This window comes from Pan paniscus, chromosome 19 (assembly GCF_029289425.2).
Source record: "Pan paniscus chromosome 19, NHGRI_mPanPan1-v2.0_pri, whole genome shotgun sequence".
Taxonomy (NCBI): domain Eukaryota; kingdom Metazoa; phylum Chordata; class Mammalia; order Primates; family Hominidae; genus Pan; species Pan paniscus.
In genome coordinates, this window is record NC_073268.2 from 85,213,722 (window position 1) to 85,227,315 (window position 13,594).

The 13,594-nt window shown below is 37.8% G+C and overlaps 1 protein-coding gene across 1 annotated transcript in view; it reads right to left on the reverse strand.

Annotated features, from left to right (window-relative positions):
- The window catches only part of ABCA10 (ATP binding cassette subfamily A member 10), a 79,984-nt gene that overhangs the window by 44,669 nt on the left and 21,721 nt on the right, over positions 1 to 13,594 (reverse strand). The window contains 6 exon segments of the mRNA XM_034942790.3: positions 339 to 477; positions 722 to 841; positions 1,037 to 1,212; positions 1,608 to 1,718; positions 4,276 to 4,334; positions 8,713 to 8,881. Coding sequence (XP_034798681.3) covers positions 339 to 477; positions 722 to 841; positions 1,037 to 1,212; positions 1,608 to 1,718; positions 4,276 to 4,334; positions 8,713 to 8,881 — 774 coding nt within the window.

The following is a 13,594-nucleotide window of genomic DNA, read 5'->3' on the forward strand; positions in this document are numbered from 1 at the left end:
CATTAAGCCCCTGGGTGCAGTATCATTTCTAATCCCCATGCCTATTGTGAAACAGGCCTCAGAAATTCACTGCATTCCCCATAGCTAATCCAGTGCCTCAAAACTTTCCAAGGATGGCCTGATTCTTCACCTCTTCCTTTGTCCACATACTTTGCCATGTAACTTTGCAGGGTTACACCCCATGTGACCTGTTGTAGCCAATGGCATGTGGAGGCTTGAAATGGGCTTCTGCAAATAAACTGCAAACAAGATTTTCTTCTTTTGAAAACAGGCTATGAAAAATAACTCTCATGTTAAATCCTTAAATAACTAGTTGGAATAAAGAAGCCAAGAATCACCAGCCAAGATGTCAGCCTCATCCATGAATTGGGTACTGAAGAGGATAACTCGGTCTACTTTATGCTCCTTCAGGAGGCTCCACACTCGGTGTCTTGAAAAGGGATCCAATCCAGCAGTTGGTTCATCTAGCAGCAAAACCTACAGAGGAGGAAACGTATGAAAGCATCTTCCTCTTCACAGTGAGGATCTTCAGAAAGCACCATGAAAACAAGTATGATTTCTAGACTCAAATACAGTCCTCCACCAGATCCCTAACAAGCTTGCATGGTACTTTATTATAAATTTTCCCTCACATTTGGTAATTACAGTAGAAGTTGGACTTTAATAATAGTTGTATATCCTTCAATCTAAATTAATTGTAAAAATATATTTTTTCTCTCACCTGAGGATCTCCTAAGATGGCAATCCCTAGTGTTAGTTTTCTCTTCTGCCCACCACTTAATTTTTTAGCAATAATGTCTTGAATGCTTTGCATGTCTAATTCCATTATAATTCTTTTTACCTATCAAAAAAAACTCTGTGTTAACAATATCAAATATTTTACTTTAAGGAGTTTTTACTCTCTAAAAATGAAAAGGATTTAGTCTAGAACTTCGTTGATTAAGCTTTATCAAAGAGTAGAGTAATAGCTGAACAAAAAAAATATAGTCAAAAGTAAATTATTTCCAAAGCCATCAATCTTAATGTGTTCCTGTACCTCTTGTTCCACTTCCTTTGGCTGAATCCCTTTTATTTTAGCAAATACCCTGAGGTTTTCTCTCACAGTGAGGAAGTCAAATTGAAAATTGAACTGTGGACAAAATCCAATATTCTTTCTAATTTCTTCCATGTCAGTTATTTCAGAGAGTTGAGTATTATAAATAGTGGCTGATCCTATAAATAGAAATTTAAAAGGCTTTACTGCCAGAATGTTAATTCTATGCAGAGTGATAATATATGTTAGTATTTAGATTTTGTTCAAAAAACTTGTTTTTATTAAAGAAACTTCACATTTTCCAATTGCATAATTAATACATTGAATAATTCAGATTACTGTTAACGTAAATATCTGTGTCCACAGCAATGCAAAATATACATGGAATGTCAAATAATAGTGGAATAGAGATACAAATGTTTTCATGAATTTATGTGCATATGAAATCAATATTTCCTGCTCTAAATTATTCAACTGTGTAACAAGTCCAATTTAGAGAAACATTTTTTACATAATCAAACCAATTTACAACTTGCTTTTTCAGCCAACTTACTTTGTAAAACTGTTTTCTCACCTTCTGTAGAAACAGACAATCCACTAAGAATGTTTAGCAGTGTTGATTTACCAGCTCCATTATGCCCAAGTATTGCAGTGATCTGTCCTTCATATATGTCAAAAAATATGCCTGTTTTAGAATAAAAAGTGGAAATTAGATTTTGGATTATATGCAGATGGAATGGACCTTAAAATTGGAAAATTAAAATATATCTCAGCATTTCATTTCATTGGTATTTTAATACATCCCCTATAAAATTATACATTTAATTGTATAAGTTATGTATTCATGAAGACAAAGCTTCAATTTGGAGAAATTGGATCAAGACTGGGAATATAAATTTCTACCCTCTTGCTTCCTTCAAATCCTTTGAATGTCAAAGAATCTATACACTTAATATTAAATAATAAAACAAAGACTACTAGAAATAAAAACAAAACGTAGTTTATTTGCTTCCTAGGCACAGGAAAGAAGTGTGGCTTAAGAAATTGTCTCCCTGAGGCTTGCAGAGCTGGAAACAGAAGGGCTGGGTATAGAGAAAAGGGGGAGAGTTTATTTCATATTCGGAGGGAGGTAGAACTGATAAAGAAAACATTGGTAAAGTATCTCCTGGTACTGGTCATCATTTTGCTTTATATCACAAAAGTGTGGGCATGATATTTAGAAATATCTGCTGGGATCTAAGACATGTCACAGGCATTTTCACATATATGTGCCTAAGGCTTGACAACTTTTTCTTTAATGTTTGAAAACTTAACTCCACCGGAAAATAAGAATTCAGTTAGCATGCTGGAAATTTTAAAAGATTCTCTGAAGACAGAAAACAGAGGGAATTAGATTGTCAGAACGTCAAAAATCAGGCAAACCACAGGCCAAAATAGACGACGAAGAGTTCTATGAAAGTAAAACCAGTTTCACTAATACTTCGAGCTTAGTTTGAGAAAGTCAGGTCAGAGATTATAAACCGGTATAAACAGTGTATTCCTATTGTTGAAAAAATATTTTATATATAAATGTATATATACAAAAAAGATAATATATTATTGGTAATTATCCCTCATGGCAGAAACATATTTTAATTTTTTTGTTTTCTCTTTATTCTCTAATTTTCCACAATAATGATATTTTCACATCACAGAAATGTTTTTGTGTTTTAATTTGAAACATTATCAAACAATGAAGTTTTTCTTTTTTTTTTTTTTTTTTTAGTATTTATTGATCATTCTTGGGTGTTTCTCAGAGAGGGGGATTTGGCAGGGTCATAGGACAATAGTGGAGGGAAGGTCAGCAGATAAACATGTGAACAAGGGTCTCTGGCTTTCCTAGGCAGAGGACCCTGTGGTCTTCCGCAGTGTTTGTGTCCCTGGGTACTTGAGATTAGGGAGTGGTGATGACTCTTAAGGAGCATGCTGCCTTCAAGCATCTGTTTAACAAAGCACATCTTGCACCGCCCTTAATCCATTTAACCCTGAGTGGACACAGCACATGTTTCAGAGAGCAAGGGGGTTGGGGGTAAGGCCATAGATTAACAGCATCCCAAGGCAGAAGAATTTTTCTTAGTACAGAACAAAATGGAGTCTCCCATGTCTACTTCTTTCTACACAGACACAGCAACAATCTGATTTCTCTTTCCTTTCCCCACACTTCCCCCTCTTCCACTGGACAAAACCGCCATCGTCATCATGGCCCGTTCTCAATGAGCTGCTGGGTACACCTCCCAGAGGGGGTGGCGGCCGGGCAGAGGGGCCCCCCACCTCCCAGACGGGGCGGCTGCCGGGTGGGGGCTGCCCCCCACCTCCCTCCCGGACTGGGCGGCTGGCCAGGGGCTGCCCCCCACCTCCTGGAGGGGGCAGCTGCCGGGCGGAGATGCTCCTAACTTCCCAGACAGGGTGGCTGCCGGGCGGAGGGGCTCCTCACTTCTCAGATGGGGTGGCCGGGCAGAGACGCTCATCTCCCAGACAGGGTGGCGGTCGGGCAGAGACACTCCTCAGTTCCCAGACGGGGTCGCGGCCGGGCAAGGGCGCTCCTCACATCCCAGATGATGGGCGGCGGGGCAGAGGCGCTCCCCACATCTCAGACGATGGGTGGCCAGGCAGAGACGCTCCTCACTTCCTAGACGGGATGGTGGCCGGGAAGAGGCGCTCCTCACTTCCCAGACTGGGAGGCCGGGCAGAGGGGCTGCTCACATCCCAGATGATGGGCAGCCAGGCAGAGACGCTCCTCGCTTCCCAGACGGGGTGGCGGCCGGGCAGAGGCTGCAATCTCGGCACTTTGGGAGGCCAAGGCAGGCGGCTGGGAGGTGGAGGTTGTAGCGAGCCGAGATCACGCCACTGCACTCCAGCCTGGGCAACACTGAGCACTGAGTGAGCGAGACTCCGTCTGCAATCCCGGCACCTCGGGAGGCCGAGGCTAGCAGATCACTCGTGGTTAGGAGCTGGAGACCAGCCCGGCCAACACAGCGAAACCCCGTCTCCACCAAAAAAATACGAAAACCAGTCAGGCGTGGCAGCACGCGCCTGCAATCCCAGGCACTCGGCAGGCACTCGGCAGGAGAATCAGGCAGGGAGTTTGCAGTGAGCCGAGATGGCGGCACTACAGTCCAGCCTCCGCTTGGCATCAGAGGGAGACCGTGGACAGAGGGAGGGGGAGGGGGAGAGGGAGAGGGAGAGGGAGTTTTTCTTTTTACCTTGCAATGCTTCTACTTTTCCAGTCTTTCCATTATATTCTTTTATAACATTTCTGATTCTGAAAGAAGATGAAGTAATTTTCATGTAAATGCATTTTCTAGTATTAATAACACAGATTACAGTTCATAACTAAGCCTGAACTTCACAGTAAAGGGTATCACTCTCAGTGGGATGTAAGGAGGGCAGTAATAAAAGCCCTCCCCTGACCACTCCCAAAAGAGATTTACACAGACCTGCTAATACTCTTATCAAACTTGCCATTTCATATATTCCAGCTATTTCTCTAAGTTATCAAATAAATAAGGGAAAGCTAAAATTGAAAAAAAAAAGAAGGAAAGAAGGAAGGGAGAGAAAGAAAAAAGGGAGAGAGGCTTTCCCTCAATCCTGAATCCCTCTCAATCATTATCTTTCACAGGCAAATTTGTCAAAATAATAATCTTTACTCCCTATTTCCATTGCTTTATCCCACATTTATTTCCCAACCTAAGACAACATAGCTTCTCACTATACTACTCCACAAAAAACTATTCCCAATGAAATTCACCAAAGACCATTCTAATTACCAAATCTAATGAACACTTTTTAGTCCTTATTTGATATACTTCATCACTGTTTTAAACTATTACTCACTCTTTTGTTTTCTTAAGTCTCTAACTCCCTGGCTTCTACACTTTGGTTCCACATCTTCCTCTTACTATTCCGTTTTGGCGTACTTTATGGACTCCTTAAATTGGATTTTATACTTGGCCAACTATTTTTCTTATTCTCAAACCTTTGCCATACAATCTTACCCACTCTCATGGCTTCAACTCCTACCTAAATTCTAATGATTCCCAAATTTGTGTTTTAGAGATTTCTTCAAAGTTTCAGATATTCTGCTTTTTACTATATATCTACACTTGGATATCAAACTGAACGCGTTATATTTTCCTCTAAACTGGCCCACTTCCATTCTCTATCTCAGTTAGAATTTCTACTATCTACCCAGGAACTCAAGCTAAGAGCCTGAGAGGCATCCTTAACTCTCTCTCTCTCCCTTTTTCACCCCATCCTGTGACCTACAAAATTATTACAATTTAACTTCAAGAATTTATGAATTTAACTTTATAAATCTATTTGAATTTATCTCTTTACTACTTTTCTTGTACCTTCTTGCCCAGGCTCTTGTCATCTTTTACCTCAACCAGGGCTATGACCTCTGTGCTTTATTTTTAATTGTCCCTTGTCTATCAGCAACAGTCTCTTTCCTTCTGCAATGCGGAGGACATATCAGAGACTACATTTCACGGAACCCTCCTTTCAGTATCAGATTTTGCTAATGAGAAGAACTTGGGCAAGATTTGGAGAGCAGAAATGAAGCAAGGTCATTATTCTCGGGTCACGTGAGCCAAGCATATACGCAGGCTCGAGGTTTGCAGCAGCTTCTCAGACTTCTTGACAAGGACTGCTTTGCTACTGCAGATTGAGATAACTGGTGAGAGATTTCCCAGAAAATCCCTGACATTTGCAGCAGTATACTGACAAACTTCTTGAAAAACACCCATTTCTGTGCATCAGGCTAAGGTCCTCAGTGGCTATTTCCTGACTTTCTGGTTGTAACTTAACCTTCTCTCCTCTAACTCTTGTACATTTGTGAATCCCTAATCCCTGTATTAAACTCCTTTACTCCCACAATATTTCCAGCAACTCACTTTTCCTGACCAGACCTAGACTGGTAAAATATCGTAAATATTTCCATTTCTCCAGTTGTGTCACCCTCAAATCCATTCTTCATAAAGCTGCCAAAGTGATCTATCAAAGTTCTGGTTACCTAATTTGCCTCCTTAAAATCATTCAGTGATTCCCCACACTATACAGGATAGCCTAATCTCCTTACCTTGGCAAGCAAAATCTTCCATGATCAGATTTGGTCCCTACCTCTTAAAGTTAACCTCTCTCTTTTCTTGTACTTTAAGGTCAGAAATGTTAGTTCCTTGTGTTCCCTATACATACACACTGTGTCTTGCTCTACTAGGTGGCTTATGCCATATCCCCTGTGTGGAAGGACCTTCACATACCCCACCATACTTTATATGACCAAGACCTTTCTCTTTCATAAGACTCACCTTAAGAGTCACCTCCTTTTGACTTTCCCCAATACACTACACTAGGTTGGATGATCCTTCTTTCTTTTAATTCTCTGTGTTCAGCTCTACTACTTCTTTTATCAGTTATCTATTTTAGTATCTATTTCCTTAGACTCTGTACTTCCTGAGGTTAAAGACTATCATTAATCTCTGTATCCTAATTCTAGCAGAGGGACTGATTAATGATGAATAAGTTAACAAAGTAATTAATTTGTCAATAGGAACAGTCTGGTCCAGAATGATCAAAGAGTTGCTGGTTTCAGGCATGTTAGGCCACTTCCTATAGGATGTTTCTTCTATCTCTAGGTACATATAGAGGGAATATCAAGGTGGATGACACTGTATGCAGGTTTAGACAGGCTAGAACTGTCACAATTATCTGAGAGTACACTCAATTCATATTAATGTCGTAAGGGCAAATTAGACCCAAGACCACTGAATAGGATGACTAGCATCAACCACTTAGGAGACCTAAATAACCGCTCTTCATACTATACAACAACACCCATCTCCATTGTTCACTGGATTAATATGGATCAAACTCATGATCCTGGGCATTTATTGAACCATGTCCTAAAAGACGAGCTTTCGGCCTGACAAAAGAGGAAATAATATAATTTAGTCCTAATTTAATTTGTTATGTGCAACAATACTAAATTTTCTGTTGTCAACGTAATTACTATAAGAATTAATACCAAAGAAAGTGATAAACTATAGCTACAGAATAGCTATAAAAGTTTTCATGCAGGAGATAGGACTTGAAAGACTACTAAAAATTATAGAATTTGAGAAATTTCCTCAACTCCAGGGAATAGAGAACTTTCACCTTGATCTTTTCATATTAGGTTATAGTATTCTCCTTTTCCTGTTGTCTCCTTCCTCATTTCCCACTGCTCCCAGATAATTTCACCAATCACCTTTTACATATCTGTTTCAAAATAACATGAACTGAGATAGGTCTAACTGATTTAGTATATTTGGGATATTCCTAACAGCTAATATTTATTGAACACCTAGCAATGGGCCATGTAAAAGCTTTACATGTGATAGCTCGTTGACTCTTTATGACAAATTGTGTATTATTGTTATGTACATTTTTAAGATGAAGAAACTGAGGCATAGGAGGTTAATACTTTAGCTGAAATTAATAAGGGGCAAAGCCAGGATTCAAACCAGTTGGTTTAAACCTACAGACTACATCATAATCACTATGATCTACTGTCTCCTGAAAATATACTTTTAAAAAGATAACTTCACACAAATAGAATGTCACTTAAGAATACTGCCCAAAAATCTTGAATAAAATAAGCAAATACCTAGGGAAGTATGCACTAAATTATAGAAGAATATTTTACTGATGGCTCTCCCTGCTTTATTTCTTATTTGTTTACTTTCAGTCAATCAAACCAGTTTGAATATACAACTAACATTTATGCAGTTTCTATTATGTAACAGGCATATATGCTTAATTATCTTATGGATTATTTATATTATTAAAGATGAAAGAGAGGCATTCTATTCTATTTATTTATTTACTTCTGAGACAGGGTCTGGGTCTGTCGCCCAGGCTGGAGTGCAAGTGGCGCCATACTGGCTCACTGCAAACTCCACCTCTTGGGCTCAAGCCATCCTCCCACGTCAGCCTCCCCAGTAGCTGGGACTACAGGCATGCACCACCATGCCTGGCTAATTTTTGTATTTTTTGTAAAGACAGGGTTTCACCATGTTGCTCAGGCTGGTCTCAAACTCCTGAGCTCAAGTGATCCGCCCATCTGAGCCTACAAAAGTACTGGGATTACAGGTGTGAGCCCCTGTACCTGGCCATATATTCTTAGAAATGAATGAAAAAGAAGCTTAGCTAGATCATATAGTTTAACTGAAAGTCACAAAGCTATTAAATTGTGAAGAGACCTTTTGACTTCAAAATTTCAGTCCCTATACTCCCTATGGGAAGATAGTCTAAGTTTGAAAAACGTGTATAATATATACTTATATACTGCATATGTATACATATACATAACATAGCCATGTGTGTGTTAGAAGACAAAGCAGAGAGGGAGTATAAGTAGTGGGAGATGGTAATATGGAAGACAGAAGATGAGAGGCAAGAAAATGATAGGTCTCTTAAATTTTACTGTTGATAGTATCAACAGTATTCACTTTGAAAATGGTGAATGAGAGGAATTTAGGATGATGGCAGAGAAATAATAAAAAGAAAAGAACACATAATCTATATCAACATTTGACCTGCAGCTTCATTTACTAAGCTTTTACCTATAAGTGTACATAGTCATGTAATTTCTTAGTTACCTTATGGCTTCTTTTCCATGGAATTCTGGAGACACCGGTTCAAAAGAATCATCAGAGGAATGCTCAGGATTTATTTCATTCTCAAAGATTTCATGATGAGTATTTTGATGTTTGGACCAAAATGAAGACTTAAGGAAAAATAATGGAGAATCCCCATGGCCATCTTTATCTAATTAATTAAGATACAATTACATATTGCATCAATTATACCACACCAATAAAAAGGGACATCTGTCCTTTACTTGATATCAATTTTGAACTTAAGTTATTTATCTTGGGCATTTATATTTATAATTTTTTTTTTGAGACAGTCACGCTCTGTTGCCCAGGCAGGAGTGCAATGGCACGATCCTGGCTCACTGCAACCTCCGCCTCCCAGGTTCAAGCGATTTCTCCTGCCTCAGCTTCCCAAGTAGCTATTACAGGCACCTGCCACCACGCCCGGCTAATTTTTGTATTTTTATTAGAGGCAGGGTTTCACCATGCTGGCCAGGCTGGTCTCGAACTCCCAACCTCAGGCGATCCGCCCACCTCGGCCTCCCAAAGTGCTGGGATTACAGGCGTGAGCCACCGCGCCCGGCTATAATGTTAAAAATAAAGCATTACAGGTGCATTAAAGTTAAGACAGTGCTGTGGCTTTCGATAAGTTATCAGCTATGATTGACAAAAATAAAAGAGCTCATGAAAGGGAATACAGTTCTAGCTGTAGGGAATCATATCAAACATCAAGAACTTCACTTTTTGGATTTCCAGACATTTGGATGCTAAAAAAAGAGATGTGTAAGCTGATCCTGCCATAGCATATGAAGATATATTATTTTGATAATATAGAAAAAAACTAATATTGAAAATAGTGAGTATATAATTCACTGTAAAATAAAAGAGAACTTTTTTCCAAGTCCTAAGAATACAACAAAAGCACAAAAATGAACATATTAAGAATGTTAAGGTAGACGTAAGGCTGGACAACTGCTGTCAAATAGGAAAAGGACATAGAAAGGAAGAAAATTAAAATTAAAGGATCAGATGTAGGAAGCATGGGGAATTTTTTTAATTCATTAGAAAAATTAAATAAGCACAGATTAAATTGTTTCTGCTGCAAGTCTTCTCATGTTTTATTTTATATAAATTTTTTTCAACCAAATACATAGATAATTCTTTAACTTTTTACGACCTGGAATTATACAGGGATCTTTATCAAGAGATAGTTCATCTCATTCTCAGGTAGAAGGGGCTCTATGTATAATCAATTAAAAATGGCTTGACAGTTAAATGGACTTATATCTATTAGAGTAGAAAATACAAGTGCAGATCTAAAGAAGGAAAGAAAATAATTGAGATGGTGTTTTAATGATATATCCACAAAATAGGAATTTATTGGTGGTAAGAGGGGGAAATTTAAAAGATTTTTCAGAAACTGTAGGATAATTAAAAATACAGAATTTTCACATGTAATATTTCACTGCAAGCTGTTACTGAAAGCTAATATAATGTAGGGGGATGGAGCTGAGCAAAAGAAGAGCTAAGGAAGAAGAGACACAACATATAAACTTCTTGATGTATGAAAGCAAAAGATGTTGATGACATGTAGAAAAATATATGGGAAAGAATGGAAAAGTTATAGATAGAAATTCTTTGACAAGAGAAATGTAAATAGTATTGCAGTTTTAGAGATATTATGTGGGAGAGAAGAAATGTTCAAAGATGAAAATATGTAAACAGATCTAGAGTTGAACTAGCCAAAAAGAGAAATTACACTATGAAAAAACAAAGAAAAAATTTTAGAAGGGGAAACAAATTAAAATTCAAAAATGAATTCATTTTATTCATAGAAATTATAGTATTTTTAAAAACATATCAAAAATCAAACTAATGTTTTATATTCTTGTTTTGCTACTACTGTAGTTATTGCCTGTCCTGGTCAGTGCCTCACCCCTAGTAGCCAAAGCCGGAAACCAGTGAGCCATCCTCATCTCTTTTCCCTCTCACTTCCCCCAACTTCTATATAATTAACCACCAAATCAAATTTCTATTACCTAAGAACCTCGTGAATCTGTTCTCCCCTCTGCATTACAATGACATCTTAATTTGATCCTCTCAAACAGATTAGTATCCACCTGCTTTGAGCCCATTCCTCATGCAGCTGCCAGAGAGAGCTTCCTAAAAGGCAAATCTCACCAGTGAAAGAGCCTACATACACTACTACTTCAGTCTGTCTCCATTTTTTGCACCAGTCGTTCTAATGCTTTTGGATTTTTTGTACAAACGATAGTTCAAGAAACAAATATATTGTGTTAAGGATAGTTTAAAAGCCTATCTGCTATGCTATAACCATCACTGCAAAAATAAAATGATATTTTCACTACAAAATACAGATAGAGAAAAGCTACGATCTCACAATAGAGAAGACAATTTCAAATTGAAGAATTAAGGTATATAAATAAATTTCACATTCTTTCTCTTATCTGACAAGGTGAAAATTTTGTCACAGATCATCACCAATACTTGAGTTGCCCAAGAGGACACAGTCCAAAATTCTGTACATTCCCTATCAAGTGAAAATTATCACCAGGCACCTATAGAGGGGCTTAATTGGAGACAAGCCTCAGAATCTCAGGGATCTTTACATGCTATATTGTCCTGTGCCATGTACATTTGGAAAAATCTCCCGGTAATTATTGTAAACTGGTTAATAATTTCTACATCACAGACTCCTACTATGCACCAGCTCTGCCAAACGATTTTTAATTTCCCTTATGATATACTATTTCACGTTGCTGGGCATACATGCTGGTGACTATATGGCTGGATAACTGTTGTCACATAGGAAAGGATATAGAAAGGAAGAAAATTAAAATGTATTGCTGGGCATACATGCTGTTGACAATATGGCTGTGGACAAAATGTGTTTTCAAGACTCTTTAAGATGATTTGTTTTTAAGACTCTTCTCCACAAGATAAACTTACCTATCCTCTAAATGCAATTTGAGGTGTTTCCTCCATGCCTTTTCTAATTTGACAACCCTAGAACTTACCCTCTCATGGAACCTTGTGGTATCCTCTTATTACACTTCTTACACTACATTTAACTACCAATTTACATAAGTATTTCCAATGCTAACTGCAAAAGCCTTGAAGACTCAGACTGTTTAACCCATCGTAGGCTTCAATAAGCAGTTACATTTTAAATGGATAAGTAGATTAAACCTGATGTCTAATTGGTACAGATACCATTAGCAATTCTTGGCTTGTTTTGGTTCAGTAAAAGAATTATAAGTGTAAAAACATTTACATATAATCTGGTCTAAAAATAAAGATTTGAAAGATGCTTATAAAAATTTAGATTGACCAGGCACAGTGGCTCACGCCTGAAATCCCAGCACTTTGGGAGACCAAGACAGCTAAATGGCTTGAGGCCAGGAGTTTGAGACCAGCCTGGATAACATGGCAAAACCCCGTATCTACAAAATTACCAAAATTAGCTGGGTGTGGTGGTGTATGCTGGTAGTTCCAGCTACTGGGGAGGCTGAGGTGGGAAGATTGCTTGAGTCTGGGAGGCAGAGGTTGCAGTGAGCTGAGATTGTACCACTGCACTCCAGCCTGGGTGACACAGTGAGACCCTGTCTCAAAAAAATAAATAAATAAATTAGATTTAAAAATATGTATTATACCCAACTAAAGGTAAGTGAAATTTAATCAAATGTAAGGACTTTAAAAAAGAATTTTAATTTGAAGCTGAGAGAGAAAAAGAGTTCATTCTTGCCTTACTTCATCAAATATTTATTGAGAGCCTCCTATATACAACGTAGCCTCTAGATGGAAAAACACTTTGTTCATCCTGAATAAAGTTCAAATGGAAAGGCACATATATGCATTTATTTAATTTGCTGGGAATTTATTGAGCATCTACTAGGTGCCAAACACTGTTGTGATGCATCAGTGTCATAAAAAGCAAATCTCTCTTCCCTTGTGGGGATCTACATTCTAGGGAAACAAAACAGAATAAACAATAAAATATTCAATTCTATTAATATTTAAAAAGAAAGAGCATTAGGTCAGAGTTTCAAAGTTCTAGTCCAAATTCTGCTAAATGTGTTCTTGGCCAGTCATGCAACTTCTCTAGATCACTGTTTTGGCACCTCTAAGATGTGTGTTCTGGACTAAATAATGAACTAAAAGCTGATTATTAAAATTATAGATTATACAAACAGGAATTGAAAAGAAAAAGTCAAATTCAATTTTCCCAGGTTTAAAGATTACTTGTACTTCTGGGCAGTGGGGCTGGGGGAATATTGGAAAAGAAAAACAAGATGACTATGAATAAGTGAAGGACTTAAAGAAACATGAAAATGTTGCCTATTAAAAGCTAATTAAAGTCTAGAGATGAGGAATTTGTGTTACCATATTAATTATCAAAAAGCTCTCAGTTCGATGTAAAACTTGTAATTCTAATCACAACAGAAGATCATGAAGCGGAAATGGTAAAAGCACAAATGTAATATCCCTAGAATTACCATAAGTCTGGCGTTTCTATCTTTATAGCTAACTGTTATAATTGAGCTTCATAGTAGACGGAATTTGAGCATACAATGTCTGTGAACAAAGAACATTATTGCTCTTATTAAAGCTTAAAAACCCATCATCATGTTGTAGAAACTACATTAAATTTAGGACCTCCAGAAATTAGGTAGACACAAATGACACAGAAAATGTGATTCTAGAATAATACTTTTCTTTTAAACAATATATTCTATGTAAAATTTGTCCCCTGACATGCTCAGAGGCATCATTTAAAGGAAAAAAATGAAGTTGGTACAGCAGACATCAATAAGGTGTGGAATAGGACTTCTCAGCACTTGTTCCCCAGCAGAAACATTAACTT